This window comes from Aotus nancymaae, unplaced genomic scaffold (assembly GCF_030222135.1).
Source record: "Aotus nancymaae isolate 86718 unplaced genomic scaffold, 86718_ANA_hifiasm-v0.15.2.pri h1tg000077l, whole genome shotgun sequence".
Classification (NCBI taxonomy): Eukaryota; Metazoa; Chordata; class Mammalia; order Primates; family Aotidae; genus Aotus; species Aotus nancymaae.
Window position 1 is genome coordinate 2,191,863 of NW_026988492.1, and position 19,389 is coordinate 2,211,251.

General features: G+C 37.9%; 1 protein-coding gene across 20 annotated transcripts in view; it reads left to right on the plus strand.

Annotated features, from left to right (window-relative positions):
- Positions 1–19,389, plus strand: part of PARD3 (par-3 family cell polarity regulator) — a 704,358-nt gene that overhangs the window by 442,347 nt on the left and 242,622 nt on the right. For all 20 annotated transcript variants that reach the window (XM_021665196.2, XM_021665212.2, XM_021665198.2 and 17 more), the window contains 2 exons: positions 11,816–12,004; positions 12,771–12,941. In XM_021665196.2, coding sequence (XP_021520871.2) covers positions 11,816–12,004; positions 12,771–12,941 — 360 coding nt within the window. The remainder of the gene's footprint in view (positions 1–11,815; positions 12,005–12,770; positions 12,942–19,389) is intronic.

Sequence of the window (19,389 nt, forward strand, 5' to 3'; positions counted from 1 at the left end):
CAGGCGTGAGCCACTGCACCCGGCCTGTTTCTTAATTTTTTATGCATGAGCTTACATCTGTGCCTTTCTTTGTGCTCCAGCTATGCAGTATCATTTTGAGTTGTAAAAGGCTTAATATTAACATGATAATTTAAGAAGTTGACAGGGCCACAGTCTCTGCCTTTCTACCTTTTGATGGCTGAGGATCTGTTTTAGGCTTTTTGAATATTGCTAGATCTTAGCACATAGTATTGCTCAAGGAAAACTCCATGATAGGCTTTTGCTGTTTTTATTAGTGTTTGTTAGTGACTTGTTTTAGGTTCTAGGTCTGTGAAATCTTTGATTATCTGTTTTGTCAATGTCTAGAAATGGGGAGAGGGTGGAGCACTAATTATTTCACTGCAAATGCAGGTCTCTTTCATTTTGGGCTTTCTCTGGGTTGATTTTGGAGCAAACCATGGTGAATCTACTTTAAACCACAGGAGTGTTATCTATGCATCCAGTTATGATTCTTTTTCTTTTCCTGAAGGAGATATGTTACTTCTGTCAGGAACTATACATGATTTATACAGGCTCACAAAAAATAGAAGGCAATTTCTTTCATCTCTAACACTTAGCATTGCTTATAACATTGCAGTCCTATCAATGACTGGCATTTATTCATTGATTATTGTGTGAAACTCTTTACATGGATTATCTTATTTAATCTGTACAATGTCCATGACTTAGTTCAGGCATATCTCTGGGTCACATTGGAAGAATTGTCTTGGGCCACACATAATAACACTAGGGATAGCAGATAAACCAATAAATATACAAATCACCAAAAAAATCTCATGAAGTTTTAAGAAAGTTTAGAAGTTTATGTTGGGCCACATTCAAAGCCATCCTGGAACACTTACCACCCACAGGTCTCAGGTTGGACAAGCTTGACTTAGTTGGTGATACTATCCTATTGAAAGGGGAAGAACAAAGAATTAACCTGAGGATGCTCCAAATCTTGGAGCCAGAATTAAACTCAGGCTGTCTGACACCAGAATCTGCAGGGCAGATTTTATTTCTCCTTGATGTGGGTTGGTATGTTGAAGGGGAAAAAAAAAGATAAGCTACATGTATAGTTTCAGGTAATACAGTATTACTGAATTAGAGTATTACTATTACTGAATAGTGTTTCATGTTGGAGGTTGATAAACTATGATTGAATTTTATTAAAATAAATAATAAATCCAGGGTTAGATAGCATCTCATTAGTCAAGATAGTGAGAAGAGATCTTGTTGATTTTTTTTTTTAATATTGCTCGTAGATTGATACATAGGCTTTCCTAGAACATGTGTTTATTACCATTGATTTCCATTAACTGCTGCATGGAATCTTTTGTCCTTTCCCAGCCCAGTGACCCATGTTGTGAACACTTTCTTCTGACTTGGGCTGCTTTCCCCTTCTTTGCCTGTCTGTATGGACACCAACTTGTAATCCTACTGACTTTTACCTGTCTCATTAGGCTTTCCCTAACCATAACTAGTGTTCTCATCTGTTTGTAGTTCATTGTCCTGTTTGTCTTTGTTTCTTTGTATTTGTAGAATGCATTTTTCTTGCTTTATTAATCAAGTTCACTGATCTTGGCTTACTGCAGCCTCCTCCTCCTGGGCTCGAGTGATTCTTTTGCCTCAGCCTTTTGAGTAGTTGGGATTACAGGCATGTGCCAGCAAGCCCGGCTAATTTTTTGTAGTTTTAGTAGAATGGGGTTTTGCCATGTTGGCCAGGCTGGTCTTGAACTCCTGACCTTTGGTGATCCACCAACCATGGCCTTCCAAAGTGCTAAGACTACAGGCATGAACTACTGTGCCCAGCCACATGCTTAAATTTCAAGAATTTAAAATGCATTTGAGAAAGTGTTAGTGGGCTTTCCCTACAGAAACCACAGGGTTACATTGGGGATTCTTTAGGAACTTTTTTGAAGATCAGAAAGCCATCTTGATAGGCTAACTTCAGAAAGGTAATAGTCTCAACTTAGAAATTTAATGAGTTGGAATTAAGCCTGGTCCCTATTAGGTTTATTTTACTAACAGTTATAGTATTAATAGATGAAGTATAGGCTGCCATATTGTTTTGTGTGTGTGTGTGTCTGACCAAGTCTCATTCTCTTGCCTAGGCTGGAGCGCAGTGGCTTGATCTTGGCTCACTGCAGCCTCGCCTCCCAGGCTCAAGCAATTCTCCTGCCTCAGCCTCCCAAGTAGCTGGGATTGCAGGTGCCCGCTACCACACCTGGCTAAATTTTTTTTTTTTGACATGGAGTCTCACTCTGTTGGCCAGGCTGGAGTGCAGTGATGTGATCTCGGCTCACTGCAACCTCTGCCTCCCGGGTTCAAGCAGTTCCCTGCCTCAGCTTTCCAAGTAGCTGGGATTATAGGCATCTGCCAACATGCCTGGCTAATTTTTGCATTTTTGGTAGAGATGGGGTTTCACCATCTCGGCTAGATTGGTCTTGAATGCCTGACCTCGTGATCTACCTGCCTCGGCCTCCCAAAGTGCTGGAATCACAAGCTTGAGCCACTGCGCCTGGCATTTTTTTTTTTTTAAGTAGAGACAGGTTTTCACCATGTTGGCCAGGCTGGTCTCGAACTCCTGACCTCAAGTGATCCATCTGCCTCGGCCTCCCAAACTGCTGGGATTACAGACATGAGCAACCACCCATGGCCTAGGCTGCCATATTCATCCGCTGTAAGTTGAGAAAACAGTTGAGTCAGACAAGAGAAGAGGAACCTCAAAGAGGATTGAATCTGTGAGCCGTTACCTCTGAATTCAAGAGTGTACAGATTATCTGAAATAAACTCATTGTCAGATACTTCTTTAGGCCTATAATGCGAATTAATTTTAATATTCCTGAGAACATACATGGAAGTGTATAAAAATCTAGGTTTTTGTTGAAGATTTATACTGACATACAGTAATCATATGTTGACCTCAGTAGTTTGATTTTGAGCATCAAATGTTGCTATTGTCACAACCAAATTTTATAACGTGTGTGCCACTTCTAGTGCCTTAAATGTTGATTCAGACTTATTTAAAAAAAAAACAAAAAACCTTATTCCAAAATTGGAATTGAATAATATTTTCATGGTCTTACATAAATGCCAATGATTATGGTTAGTGACTATCTGGAACAGATTTTACAGAATTCATTTGGGATGGCTTACTATCATTATAGTAAGATAATATTGTTTAATGTTGGGTGTGTTTTTCCTTCCGGAATACATCTTAGTTTTTGTCTAATTATAGCACTTTTGCAGCATAGTGGTAAAATTGATCATTTCTTTATGATTTATTACATGATCTTTTTGCTGTTGAAATCTTAAGTCATAATAAAGACGGTTTTTGATATTGCAAAACTATTGTGGCTTAATTACTATACGTAATTTTTTTTTTTTTTTTTTTTTTGAGACAGAGTCTCTGTCACTCAAGCTGGAATGCAGTGGCATGTGATCTCGGCTCACTGCAATCTCTGCTGCTAGGTTGAAGCGATTCTCCTGCCTCAACCTCCTGAGTAGCCGGGATTACTGGCACCTGGCACCACGCCTAGCTAATTTTTGTAGTTTTAGTAGAGACGGGATCTCACCATCTTAGCCAGGCTGGTCTTGAACTCCTGACCTCGTGATCCACCCACCTTGGCTTCCCAAAGTACTGGGATTACAGGTGTGAGCCACTGCTCCAGGCTGTAATTTTTTTTCTGAACTGTTAGACTTTTGGAAAAGTTTCAAGAATGGTATGGTACAAAGAACTCTAGTATACTCTTTATCCACATTCCCCAATTGTTAATATTTTACCACATTTGCTATATAATTTTCTTTCTTCCTCCCCTTCTTCCTTCCTCTACCTCTTCTTCCCTTTTCCTTCCCTCATATTTTGTATGTGTGTATATATATATATTTCTTTTTTCTTTTTTCTTTTTTTTTTTCTGAGAAAGAATCTTACTCTGTTGTCCAGCCTGGAGTGCAGTGGCATGATCTCAGCTCACTGCAGCCTCCTCCTACTAGGTTCAAGCGGTTCTCCCACCTCACCCTTCCTGTAGTAGCTAGGATTACAGGCATGTGACACCATGCCCAGCTAATGTTTGTATTTTTAGTAGAAACGGAGTTTCACCATGTTGGCCAGGCTGGTCTCGAGGTCCTGACCTCAAGTGATCCTCCTGCCTTGGCGTCACAAAGTGCTGTGATTACAGGTGTCACTGTGCCCATGCCCTATATAATATTTTTGTGAATTGAGAATAAATTATAGACATGCTTTCCCTTTATCCCTGAGTGCTTGAGTGTATCTATCCTAAGAAGGAGGATATATTTTTTCTTTTTTTCTTCTTCTTTTTCTTGGAGACAGAGTCTCATTCTCTTGCCCAGACTGGAGTGCAGTGGTGCTCGCTCCACTTACTGTAATCTCCAGCTTCCAAGTTCAAGCAATTCTCTTGCCTCAGCCTCCTGAGTAGCTGGGATTACAGGCAGGTGCCACTTCACTGAGCTAATTTTTGTATTTTTAGTAGAGACAGAGTTTCACCTTATTGGCTAGGATGGTCTCGATCTCCTGACCTCGTGATCTGCTCACGTCTGCATCCCAAGGTGTTGGGATTACAGGCATGAGGCACTGTGCCTGGCCCGAAGGAGGACATTTTCTTATGTAACTGTGTTATAGTTATGAAAATGAGTAAATTAATTGTATTATCAGTTGTCCCAATTAAAGTCCTTTATATCATGAATGAATGAATTACATGGATAGAATTTGGTCCTGTTTCCAATTCAGGATTATGCATGGCACTTAGTTTTCATGATTCTTTAATCGTCTTTAATCTAGAACATTTCTTCAATTTATCTTTGTTAATAGTTTTTGAAGAGCAAATTACTCCGTGCAAATTTTTAATTTTTGAAGGGGCAGGTTTCTTTGGCAATGTCCCTCTATTTGAGTTTGTCTGATATTTTTTTGATTGGGTATTTGGGGGGTTAACATTAAAGATTAATCATTTTGCAAAACATTTTTTCCTCAGCATTCTTTTACCAAGCAAAAAATTTAAAAGTTTTTCAAAATGTGTTTGGCATCTACCATTCGAATTAGAAAAGAGCATAATAAAGCCAGATGTGACATTTGAACTTTACTAATAAGAATAATGAACTTTATAATATCAGCAGAAATGACATACAGAAATGTTCATCTCACATATGGGATAAATTAAAATGGGAAACTTAAGGAAATTTTGGCATTTGATTGGAGGGTTATTTTATTAAGAGGTTTATCATGGTTTTAAATTTTTTCTTAAATTTAAAAACCATGATACTTTCTCCATTTAAAAAATCCTTCTCTCGTTCAAAATATAAATGGTTGTTCATAGTGTCTCAGATACCTACCTGCATTTTATTTAATCTCTGTTGGTTGAATAAGTATATTATTCTCTCTTTAATGTCTGTGAACATTTCTGTTCTGTGTGGCGCTCCGATGGTCTGCTGTCATGGCATGTCTGTTTTGTTAGGGCTGCCCTAAGGTGCTCATTCGTAGCCTGGCTTTGTCCCGAGCAGCAGCCCTTGCCCATCATGTACAGGTGGGTGGGGAGCTAGGGAGGGGACAGCATTAGGTGAAATACTTAATGTAGATGACGGGGGGTGATGGATACAGCAATGACACCTGTGTAACAAACCTGCACATTCTGTACATGTACCCCAGAACTTAAAGTATAATAAAAAAATCTATAAAATACAAAGAAAATGCATTTATACACCTAACCTACAAGACTGTAACCCAGCCTAACCTACCTCATGTGCTCAAGATGTTTACTTTAGCCTTCCGTTGGGCAAAATAATTAACACAAAATTATTTTACGGTAAAGTGTTGGATATCTCATGTAAATTGTGGAATACTGTACTGAAAGTGAAAAGCAGAATGGTTTCATAGGCACCATCAAAAGTTGAAAAAATCATTAAGTCGAAACATTGTAAGTTGTGGACCATCTGTATAACCCTCTGCCAATTTTCTCTCCCCGATGCAGTGTTTTTTTGAGGAAGCAGAATTAAATAGTATACAATGAATTTTTTGTATTATAAAAATAATGTATCTTAACTGTAGAAAATTCAGTCATGCGTAGAAGAAGCTTAAAATCACTTGTAATTCTGTGACTTCAGTATTGTCATTTTGATGTATTTTTTTTTATTTGTGTCTGTGAGTCTAGCCAAAGGTGACATATTTTTTAAAATAATTTTCTTGGTCAGGTGCAGTGGCTTACCGCTGTCATCCTAGAACTTTGGGAGGCCAAAGCAGGCGGATCACTTGAGGTCAGGAGTTTGAGGCCAGCCTGACCAACATAGCGAAACGCTGTCTCTCCTAAAAATATAAAAATTAGCCGGGCGTGGTGGCACACACTTGTAGTCCCAACTACTTGGGAGGCTGAGGCAGGACAAGTGCTTGAACCTGGGAAGTGAGATTGCAGTGAGCTGAGATCATACCACTGCACTTCAGCCTGGGCAACAGAGCAAGACTCGATCTCAGAAAAAAAAAACAGACAAATGAAATTCTTGTCTACCTATTTTATATGTATCATGTCCCAGCCACATATCCTATATTGTTAAATGTCATGCCCCAGGCATGAGTGAAGACTGACATAAATTCCTACCTTGTGAATCTTCTAGTGATCTTTGAAGGCAGACATTATTTCATAAAAATATGTTGTGGAGATTTTTGATTGGCGTACTGGAAGTTATGAAAGCCCACAGGGTGAAACCCAATTTCTTAGTCACAAATACTTTCTTGTCTTACAAAATAGTTTGCTAAGATACTTCATTAGTTGTATGGCTTTCCATCGTGTACATATATATTAATTTTCTTAAGTTACTGTCATACATTTGAATTTTTAGCTATCATAATTAAAACAATATCTTAACAGTTAAATCTTTGTACATGATCACAATTAGTTTTATAGGCCATATTACTAAAAGTAATATTTCTAGCTTAAGAAAAAGACAAACTGTAGAGAATTTAGACAAGCATTGACAAATTAGCTTCCATAAATATTGTGCCATTTTTTACTTTCACCAGCAGTGCAAGAATCTTCTACAGTATTAGATATCATTACTTTCATTTTGTAATATTCTATGGCATAGCAGTATTTGTTGGATATCATTATTTTAAAGAAAATATAATATATGGAGCAATTTAATAACCTTTGATTTGCAAGTAAGATTGAACCTTGTACTTAGAGATTTATTTATTGATACACTCATCTTTCTTTAGTGAATGGCTTGTTTACATCTTTTTCCTCTTTGATGCAGACTTCTTATCTTTTTTTAGTTAATTTATTAGAGATTTGTACATTAAAGATAGTAACTCAGCTGGGCATGGTGGCTCTTGCCTATAATCCCAGCACATTGAGAGGCCAACGCAGGAAGATTGCCCAGGAGTTTGAGAGCAGCATGGGCAACATAGCAAGACCCTGTCTCTACCAAAAAGAAAAAAAGTTAGTCAGCCTTGGTGGTGTGCCCTGGAATCCCAGCCAGCTACTCGGGAGGCTGAGGGTTGGAGAATCGCTTGAGTCCAGTAGTTCAAGGTTATGGGAAGCTATGATCACGCCACTGCATTCCAGCCTGGACAACAGAGCAACACCCTGTGTCAAAAAAAGAAAAAAGATAATAACTCTGTAGATAAGAGCAGATCTTGAGAGAGAGAAATTAATGATTTATAGTGAAATGATAAAATTTTGCTGAGTCACATATATTGTTATAGAGCCCAAAATAGGATATTAAGCTCACTCCTATAATTTTATGGTCTTCTATCACATGTGCACAGACCATGGATTTTTGTGCTTCTCTTCACAATATTTTGTACATTCTCATCTAAATCTTCATATGTTGCAGCTCAGAGATTACCATTTCCATGATTGTTTCTCTGCTGTTTAACACAGTCAGCTCTTAGTTCCTTTTTTATAGATACACCTGTGCTACAGATTAACTGTGGATTCGGGCCTATGGGCCATCTCTGTTCTAGTTTTTGGACTGTTATTTGGGGAAGAAGGAAACTGGGGCTATGGTAGTGGCCACTTGTGACTCTCTTTCTGTCTCACTACAGATACAAATGATACAAATGTACATCTTTTCTGGTGTTCTCAGGAGAGTGGGATAGTAAGTAGCTTTCAGGATACCCATTCAGCAGGTTCCTTAGCAAAGGTGCTCTTTTGTTTTGGGCATTTAAAGACAACAAATGGTAATGGAGAAATGGGTACAGGAAGAACTGACAGGCTTTATTGTTGAAAAAATCACTTGAGGTATACAAACAGGTATGTGCAAGAGACAGATGTGCTTGAGTGGCATGACCATGCACAAATGAAGTGAGGAGCGAGTTAAAGAAAAAACATTTTTTGCGTTTCTGTAGGAAGACCATAATTCAAGATACAGTTGATAAGGTGCAGAATCTGGATGGAATAACAGGGTGATCAAAAGTTAGCTTCTACTTTACATCAGATATAGAGATTCCTATGCTATCTGATAGACTTTATGAATGTTCTCAGTAATAGAGCATTTCAAATGATTTTTGAAAAGAAAATTTTTTTTGAGACAGAGTTTTGCTCTTGTTACCCAGGCTGGAGTGCAATGGCGCGATCTCGGCTCACCGCAACCTCTGCCTCCTGGGTTCAAGCAATTCTCCTGCCTCAGCCTCCTGAGTAGCTGGGACTACAGGCACGCGCCACCATGCCCAGCTAATTTTTTTGTATTTTTAGTAGAGACGGGGTTTCACCATGTTGACCAGGATGGTCTCAATCTCCTGACCTCGTGATCCACCCGCCTCGGCCTCCCAAAGTGCTGGTATTACAGGTGTGAGCCACCATGCCCGGCCGAAAAGGAAAATTTTAAAAAACATTTTTTTCTGCCAGAGAACTAAGTTCTAAAAGCTGGCATTAATTTCTGTCTATGTCAGGAGCCAAATGGGTCAATAATGGAATATCACATGAAATGTACAGTCTTTTACGTCAATGTTCTTAATGATAATAATGACTTATGACTTGATAAGCTGAAAAAGATTAATCCCATTCTGCAGTTATTATGATAAATGAAACTGTCCCCTGGAGAATATGCTTTTTAAAAAAAAACAGGGTCAGTGTTCGGCAGTCAGAAAATATTCCAATTTGATTATAATTTTTCTTCATGTATGCAGCCAGCTCCTTATCCTGATCTTTCAAGTAGGAAAAATATGAGAATTGTAAGCCTTGGTAAAATGTTATACAAATGTAAAACTCAGTAAACACTAAAAAGGCAACTGAAGATTCAAATCAGGAAGTAACAATTAAGAACCTTCTAGAATTGAGGCAAGTAAGCATATTGAATGATGAGACTTAGATGTGTCTATAGATAGACCATCCTTGTTTTCCATTTCTTTTCAAATGTAGCTCTTCCAGTCTTATAAGTACTGATTGACAGAATAATTTTTTATTTCAGCTACCTCTAAATTTAAAGTTGAGAGGAACTGTGGTTGGTGTATATTGATGCTATTGATGCTGTTTTGTATTTTAAACATCAAAATTTACTGTACCTTTTATTTTTATAACACATTTTATATTGAGATAGTGCAGTTCATCCACACACAGTCATTATTAAGTGCTCTTTAAATGTTTCAAGGGGCTGGGCATATGGCTCTAGCCCATAAGCCCAATACTTTGGGAGGCCAAAGGGGGTGAATTGCTAGAGCCCCGGAGTTTGAGACCAGCATGGCCAACATGGTGAAACCCCATCTCTAAAGAAACACAAAAATACACCCAGTTTGATGACATGCATCTGTAGTCCCAGCTACTCTGGAGGCTGAGGTAGGAGGATTGCCTGAGCCTGGGGCCCGGGGGAGGTCACAGCTGAAGTGAATGGTGATTACATCACTGCATTCCAGCCTTGGTGACAAAGTGAGGCTATCTCAAAAAAAAAAAAACTGTTTTGAGCCACATGCACCAAAATAAAAAGTGTATTGAATGTCCATGTTTATAGAGCAAAACATGTATATAAAGATATTTTGTATCAAAGTATTTGATATATTTGATCTTTTTTTACCTACAATACATTGGATTTTTTTGAGCTGTAATTGTTCTCTGGGAATATTTTAAATATAGTTTCTATACTGAGCAGGCCTAAGGCCTTATTTGGACTTTGATCGTAAAATGTATTTACTTTGCATAGTTAGCATGACCATTACCCTGTACTTTTTCAGGTTCTTATTTTGAGTTCTTCATTATATAAGTTTTAATGTTTTTTTTTAACCCAGTAGCAAGTTTATTATAATTGATATGTTACTTGTCTTTAAAAACTATGAGACTGTCTTTTGAGATAGCACAAAGATGCCCTACCATAAAATGTTAACATTGAATATTTGTGAGTTGGAAACATCACTTTACATATCACATTACTATGAGTCTGAAGACTTATAGATAGCATATTGCCTATTTTGTGATGTAAAAAATTCACTTAGAGGTAGTGTGCTCTCAAAATGTATTTTATGTAATTGAGACATCAGAGACTACATGTTTACACCCCAAATTCCTCGCCACACCTATTTTATAATTACTAGGTTGATTTTCATTCTTATTAGGATGTTTCAAAAATCTGGCAGGATGCAGTCACCTATTTTGTTCGTGTTATTGAACATTCTGTAAAAGCACAATCTGTTTAAAGTGTATATTCCTACATATCTGTGTGCCATTATGTTTCTTATTCTTCAATTATAATTTGATAAGTCAAGCTTGAATGACTAAGCAGATGCTGGAGAAATAGTTCAAAGGTGGGGAAAGAGCAGGAGAAACAGTTTGTAGGACTAGATGTGCCATTCAGTTTTTACTTGAAGAGCCTGTGCCATGTGTCCATTATGTAGTTGGAGCAAGAGTTTGTGCTTGAACAAGTGTCCTGGCCTTACCGATTTGGATGTGACCAGTATAGAGATGGTGGAAATCGTGGCCATGGATGAGATTGCTGAGGAATAGCTAGAAGGCTGAGTGCTTCCTCTTCTGGATTGCAGCCTTTCTTAATGATAGACTGTCATCTTAATGCATTTTATCCAGTTTTACATTAAGCTTTCATTTCTTCCTCTGTTTTGAGGGAGGTGAACAAGAATTTGTATATCCTAAATGTGTTTTATTTTAAAAATCTTCTTTATCTTCTGTTCTTGGTGACTGTGAAGTTAAGTCTTGATATATAACTAATTAATTAAACAATATTGCTTGAATAATATTCACCAGCTATATTACGTATGATAAAATGTGGAAAAATTTTCTGTGATATTGTGTATCTGCTTTGTCTCATAGATGCTGAAGTTACAATTCTTTAAGGGCTATTTGAACCCAGATACCTTTTTTTGCTGATTTTGTATGATCAGGATTTGTTTTTTTTTTTGTGAATAAATACCAATAGTGAACATTAAATATATTGATAACTTCAGAAATTCCTCAAAGAGAGGGAGATGAATTATATTTATTTATCTTGACTCCTGTTGTTACTGTTATTCTCCTGTGGTTTAGAATATATAAATAGACCAAAAAAACCCAAACTTTAGAATTATACTAGTCTTGAGTCCTTCTACTACATTTCCCCCCATCTTTCTCAAATCTGATTTACATTTGGTTCAATATTGAATAATTGCTACATAAAAATATTAACAGCTGGTTCCAGAAATCTTCTGGAGTGTGTACAGATGTACTGTTTTCCTGGATCTTGCCATGGAATCTTGGTGGAAATATTTTGCCTCTTATGATTAAGGAATTGTTCATTAGCAGTCTTTAAAAATAACTTTGAGAAAGAAACATTGGAATATAATGTGCTGTGCAATTTTGTTCCCTATTAGAAAGCAGAAGATGAGGATATTGTTCTCACACCTGATGGCACCAGGGAATTTCTGACATTTGAAGTCCCACTTAATGATTCAGGATCTGCCGGCCTTGGTGTCAGTGTCAAAGGTAACCGGTCAAAAGAGAACCACGCAGATTTGGGAATCTTTGTCAAGTCCATTATTAATGGAGGAGCAGCATCTAAAGTAAGTGTCAACTTTACCACACATATGCCTGTTAACAAAAATTTTAATTTCAACCCTATTCCTATTTTGAAAACATGTACAGTTAACATGTTTTTTCATGTTAACTCATTTCTTCATGGTACCCATATTCACAATCAAACAACTAGGAGATACCTCAATGATGTGTCATGTGGGGATGGAGTCCATAACTTCAGCCCTTCATTTTTTTCTCTCACAGAACATATAACCCATAGACATGCTAGTTAAATGAAGGCAATTTATGCAAAGATTTGGCATAGATCCTGGCACAGAACTGCCCTATAGTAGATGTTAATCTTTCCCTTCCCCTCCCTTGTTTGTGGGTCACTTATTCTATTTCTCAGCCTAGAGAAAATTTCCTGGCCATTTGTTAAGGGGACACTTCTCTGCAACTGTCTAATAGCCTTGAACTTTTACATGTCTTGGGTTGTAAATAACCTCTATGGGTGTTTCTGGAAGCAAGAAAGTAATCACTTTGTGTCCTTTGAATTAGTATGCTATTTTGGTAAACAGATTATGATAATGACTTGATTTACAAATGTATAAATGATTGAAATAGACACAGGCTACAATAACTGCTTAGACGTTATTATGCCAGTATTCAATTGGGCATAATCCATTAGGATTAAAGTTCCCAACTATTTTTTTTTTTTGCTTTGTTTTTATTTTGTTTATTAACTAAAGGAAAAGCTACTTCTTTTATAGCAGTCTATTTAATAGCACATATTTTTACCTGTTTTCTTCCCAGGATGGAAGGCTTCGGGTGAATGATCAACTGATAGCAGTAAATGGAGAATCCCTGTTGGGCAAGACAAACCAAGATGCCATGGAAACCCTAAGAAGGTCTATGTCTACTGAAGGCAATAAACGAGGAATGATCCAGCTTATTGTTGCGAGGAGAATAAGCAAGTGCAATGAGGTAAAAAAAAATGCAAAAAAGCAGTAGCATCTGCAATAAAACTACATTTCTGTCCTAATTTTGGACAAAAGGTGTTAGGTTCCAGGACGTTACCACAAAAGACCATAAATTATCTTAGCTTGTTGTAGTTTTATTATTTTGTCAGTGGATTGTGGTTTGTGTTCTTGATTCTTGGGATCAACGTATTCCTAACTGGATATTAATACTCCTGTTGCCACCTCGGCAGAAAACACTGGGATCTCAAAAGCACCTTTAGCTCAGTTTTCTTCTTGAAATCAGGGTCACATCTTCCTTCTCAGAGCTAACATTTTCTCTTCTAGTTGGGAGGTGAATCATGCGGAGAAACAGTTGCTTATTCATTTGTTTATCTAAAATGCGATGCCTCTTACAAAGGTCAGTAGGGATTCTTTCCCGCTTCTGTTTTTTTTGTTATTGAGACAGGATTTCACTGTGTTGACCATGCCGGAGTTCAGTGTTGTGGCCACAGCTCACTGCAGCCTCCATCTTATGGGCTCAGGTAATCCCCCAGCCTCAGTCTGCCGAAGTCCTGGGATTACAGGCATGCGCCATAGCACCTGGCACACAGTCTGGTTTCTTAGATGATGGTGTTCTCTTGGACATTATCAATGTCCAGTACGCTGTAACAATAGCGTATACCTCCCTCTCTTTCTTCAGTCCCTATTTTCTCTTCCTCTGTGGGGTTGAGTCTGTTCTCTTTGAATGCCTCCTTTTTCAGTGATCTGTATTGCAATATACTCTGCTTGTTCTAAATGTATGTTGCCATCTGGAATTAGGAGTGAGGAAAAAGACACAGGGCATCCTCTCTTGAAGGGTAGGATCATCTGTTTTCCCAAATATGTAAAACATACTTTGTTGTAGAATAGGACATTTGAAAGTTAAAAATGAATTATATGTAGAGTTGATAACATTGGAGCTTGAAAAAAGCTAAATTTCATGGATCCATTATAAATTACGTGCCATCTATAGAAAATAGGTCAGACTTGCCCATGTGCAAAAAAGAGCTGTTGAAAATGTGATGTTTTTCTTAAATCGATGTTCAGATTCCCACATTTTAAAATCAGCTAAGATAAAATGATTAGCAAATAATACAAACTGAAAATTATACCTAAATTGTTTTTCTTAATTTTAAAACTTCTGTTTAATAAACATATAAAGCAAACTTCAGGTTGCAATGACCACTCCTCTGAACCCATGATACAAGCATATTTTACAATGTAAATATACTCTTGAGCTCAGTTGGTAGTCAATATAAAGGTGATGTACTCTGAAAGATCACTGACCACTGAATTATTTTGTTACTATTATTTGCCAAATGTGGAATGAGTTAACAGTAATTAACAAATTAATTTCCATATCAAGAGAACAATGTAACCTTAACAAAAAAATCTCAGAATGGAAAAGAGTGGGACATAAAAGCATTCATTTATGTAAGATAAATATAAAAACTAATCTCTCAGAGTAGGGTACTGGACTAATTTTTTTTTTCCTCTCTTCCCTCTCTCCTGGACTGATTGAGTAATAGTTTTTATTCATTGCAAAAGCATTAGCTGATCTTTTAACTTAAGTCCCACAAAGCACTAAATGAAAACATTTCAACTGTAAGTTTATAAATATATCATTCTCTGTTAGGCCTTTTTTTTTGGCCACCTGAATACTTTTCCATTCCACAGGACAGTTTTCATTCCACAGATATTTATTGAGCATCTTATGTATATTAAAAAATGTGTTAGATCCTTGGGACATAGCAGTGAATAAGACAGTTGAGATGCATTCTGCTGGACAACGTATCACCTTCTTAGTCTGTTTAGAGACCAACCAAAAATTTCAACAACCTCTCAATGTTTTCCTTCACAGGAAACATTGAATGCTATAGGAGGACTTAAAAATGCAGAAATGAACTGAAGATCAGTGTTCTGCTTTTGTCTGATTCAGATTATTCCCGATCGTTCCCCTGAAACAGTGACGAAGTAAACCTGTACCAGCCTGAAAATGTTTTGATGAAAGCACTGATTTTATTCTCTCTTGTCCTGTAAGAGACATGAAATTAGAATCCCCATGAGATATCTGTGTCTTGTTCACTTCTGCATATGAATATGTGTGAATGAATATGGTTTAAGTAAGGAAACAGCTGCAGTAGGCAGAAACAGACTTTAATATTCAATATTCCTTATGGTATCATTTTCATATATTGCTTGTCATTACTATTTTTTAGGACAGCATGAACTTATAAAGCAGTTATATCGAGAATATCTTATGAGTGCTGTGCTATCTTTGTAATACTAGCAAGAAGCCTTTTGTACTGATAGGGTTTAACTAAAGAATTGTATGAAGACAGAAGATCTCAATTCAGCTTCCCATAAGGCATAAGACATGATTTTTCAGCTGTTGTACTTATGCATTACCTTTGGAAAACCACCTCCCTTGCACACTGGGAGGGTGTGTGTAAATTATGTTACAGTAAATATTGATAGAAGCATAGAGCATTATGCTGTCCTGAACAAATCTCAAGCCAGAATAATGTGCTGAGTTTTCTTTCTATGTCTTTTAGCAATATAGTCCAGTCTTTGCCAATCAGAAAACTGCATTTTGCAATTTCATCTTTAAACTGAAGATTTGCTTATTTAATTTCAAGCTAGGAAAGATAAGAATGTATAAAAGAAAATCTTTTGTATTTTATCACATATTTCTTTCTCTTACACATGGAAGTGCTATGTATTATCTTAATATATTTTCTTTATTTTTTCATTTTTGTAGAGACAGGGTCTTGCTATGTTGTCCATGCTGGTCTCTGACTCCTGGCCTCAGCCTGCCAAAGTGCTGAGATTTCAGGCATGAGCCACCTCACCTGGTCCAATATGTTTTCTTTAAATTTATTTGTCAACTCCTTTCACTAGGTATTATTTTAAAGCCCTGTATTTCCCTGACATTAGTCCCAAGAGGGCACATTGGAGACCTTCTCTGGGGGCTATTTCTTAGCCTAATTGCTTGGTCTTTCAGGAACCTGTGGGTACTATCTCAAAGTGTCTCTTGTCTACTCTATTTTTCTGCTTTCATACTTTGGGTCTTCTCTAAGGGTTCCTCTTTTCTGCCTGTTCTTTCATTGTTCCTATCTTTCAAGGTTCCTTCGGGTCTCTTTGTTTTTACTCTGCTTGTGCTCCCTAGCTGATGTCCACTCTCTGGCCATCTGAAACCACATGTTAGGATGAATCCCATCATCCTCTTTCCAGCTCAAAACTCCACTATGGCGCCAGATCCCTCTGTCCACCTGCCCAGAGAAATATTTCCTTGTGTTTTATGGGCACCTAATTCACAAGGCACCACATTCTTTCTGTTGTAGAAGGCAGAGATCTGGGGTCACCCTTGACCTCTCAAATGCCGTCACTATGCCTGTCCCTGTTGCTTCTGCCTCTAGAATTTCTCTCTTTTCTTTTTTGGAGACAGAGTCTCATTCTCTCACTCTGTCACCTAGGCTAGAGTTCAGTGGTACAATTTTGGCTCACTGCAGCCTTGACTTCCCAAATTCGAGCAATCCTGCCACCTGTCTCCCTAGTAGCTGGGACCACAGGCATGCACCATCACACCCAGCTAATTTTTTCTTTAAAGATGGTAATCTTTCAGCCTTGGCATCCCAGAGTATTGGGATTATGCCTGTGAGCCACTGCACCTGGCATAGAATCTCTCTTCGCTCAGCCTGTTCCCCTTTCTTCCCTCTGCCACTGCCTGAGTTCAGACCTCATCCTCTCACCAGGCTCACTGCTGCAGATCCCTGAGAGATTTCTCTGCTTTATCCCTCAATCCATTCTCTCCAATGCAGTCAGACAATTTTTGTTGTTGTTTTAAGATGGAGTTTCACTCTGTCGACCAGGCTGGAGTGCAATGGTGCGATCTCTTCTCACTACAACCTTTGCCTCCTGGATTCAAGGGACTCTCCTGCCTCAGCCTCCTGAGTAGCTGGGATTACAAGCATGTGCCACCACATGTGGCTAATTTTGTATTTTTAGTAGAGATGGGGTTTCTCCATGTTGGTCAGTCTGGTCTCGAACTCCTGATCTCAGATGATCCGCCCACCTTGGCCTCCCAAAGTGCTGGGATTACAGGTGTGAGCCACCACGCCTGGCCGCAGTCAGGCAGATTTTTCTGCAAAACACATTGATCACATCGGTCCCTGCCGAAATCCTTCAGGAGCTTTCCATGGCTCCAGGATCAACGAGTCTCCATCATGGGGCCCACTTGGACATACGTGATTGTCATCGGTGCCCTACAGCCTCTGCAGCACCTCTGCTCCAGCTACTCAGTGTTTCTGGTAATTTCTCAGACGTGGATGCTCTTTCACATCTCTAGGTCTTCCACTTCAGTCCATCTGCCCCTCATCCTAGCAAACAATTACACAGTCTTTCATTTTCCATTTATCTCTTCCGAAGTATTTTCATTGCCTGTGAACTCACCTCCATCCAGCAGCTGTCACACTGTCATGGTTTCCTCTTTGATGTTCTTTTGCTGGAATTGTGAATTCTGAGACTGCCAGAACTTGGTCCATCTACCACATTTCTATCTATCGATTGCTGGTATCCAATCCAGGCCTGATATGTCAGCTGGCCTGAACGACAAGGAGCAACCCTGGAGAGTCTTGAGTTTTTAAAGAAAAATTGGTCTCGTTAATATTAGAACCTGGAATTCTGAAATCACCCTCAGACAAGGTGTACAAAATGAATTTGGGGCAGTGATTCTTATTTTCTTTGCGTTCCTTCTTTCCATACATCTAATGGTCTTACCTAACTACACTTAAAAGCATTGTATAAGAATCATTGTTTGTTTTCTTGTTTCTTTTTTCAAAGATAAAGAGATGGCTTCAAACTACTGAAGGATGGTTTCACTTTTTTAGAGAAAAACTTAAGTCCTGGCATTCTTTTCCATTGTTTCAGTTGTGGAATACACAAAGCAACAAGAGAAAAATTGTTTTCACTTACCCCAAAGGACATGTTTGTTGAAGACTTTTAAAGGAGGCTGGTGGGGAATGGAAGTAAACACCAGGCATCATTCCATGAACGTTGAAAATAGCCTCTATATGAGAATTATGCTGATTTCAAATATTTTAAGGAAATTCATATTTGTAGAAATTACTGTAATTTAACATAGCTTCCAGGCATTTTATTATACCGATGTTAGAAGTGATTTTATGTAAAGCCTTTTCTTAGTGCCAGTAGAGAATATCGCCAGGTGAGCTTTCTGTCTTAGACCCCATATTGAGGGATTTAGTCATCAAGGACTTCTTTAAGATGAATTCTTTCTCTAGGTTTAATCCTCTTAGAATTAGAAAACTATATTAGAATTGGAAGCGGTCTAAGGTGTCATTTATGAGTCTCTTCGTTTTCTGTATTAAGAAATGAATACAAAAAGGTCAAATGATTTGCTTTAATAGCTGCAAGGCCAGCATAGGTGGCAAAGTAATTTAGAAGCAAAGTGTCTGTTTCTCTTACACAAGTGGGTGGATCTAATTGACTGTGATTTTGTTGTTTAGGCATTTTATATCCCAGTTGTGTTGGGAAGTAGTGTACAATAAAAGTATGGGCTTTGCAATCTGAGGGAATCGGTGAAATTCTGGCTCTGCCACATGCTGCCTTGAGGAACTCACCTCACATTTCTGATTCTTGCCGTTGCCCTCATGGGGATATGAAGGAAAATAAATGTGGTCCTGCTTGAAAACAGAATGTGAAACTGTACCTTAAATCTGCCTTCATTCTCCTCCAAAACTGAAATCTGTCTTTTCATTAGTTGCTTTATGTTTACTTGGCTTCTGGATGCTAATATTTTCCAGAATGTGTATTTGTAATCTGGGTTAAATATCTTTTAATTTCAACATTATGCTATGCCCTCAGTTTTAACAGCCTATTTCCACACGATGTAGTGTGTTTTAAGGAAAATATGACTCGCTCACTTTTAGGAATGAATTTATTAATCTAATTATTCCACCAGTGCCTACTCTATGCTAGGCATTGGGGATAAAATAGATTATGTTTAAAAAAAACTGAAATATTGAGTAATATGATCTTTCCAATCACCAGTGAGAATCCAGTTTTAGGTTTGCTGAAGGAGGTTAAGGCCATTCCAATAGGAACTTTTCAGTGTTTGTAGAGGAGGTGGTAAGATACATTTTATTTAGGTGAAAGACACTATTTGACTTGTTAATGCATACTCACAACAAACAGATTTTATTAAACCCCACAGATGAAGTCACATGAATCTTCATTATTCCCTTAGCTTATTATTTCCTTTGGGATAGTGTGACCACAATATGAAATATAAAGGCCTGTTCAAAGAGTTAAAAATAAGATTTTTTTTGAGTTGTGATAATATATTTTCAAATTACTGTAGCCAAAGACTATATCACTATACACTCCTATGAGTGTGGGTTATCTTGCTGCAACCT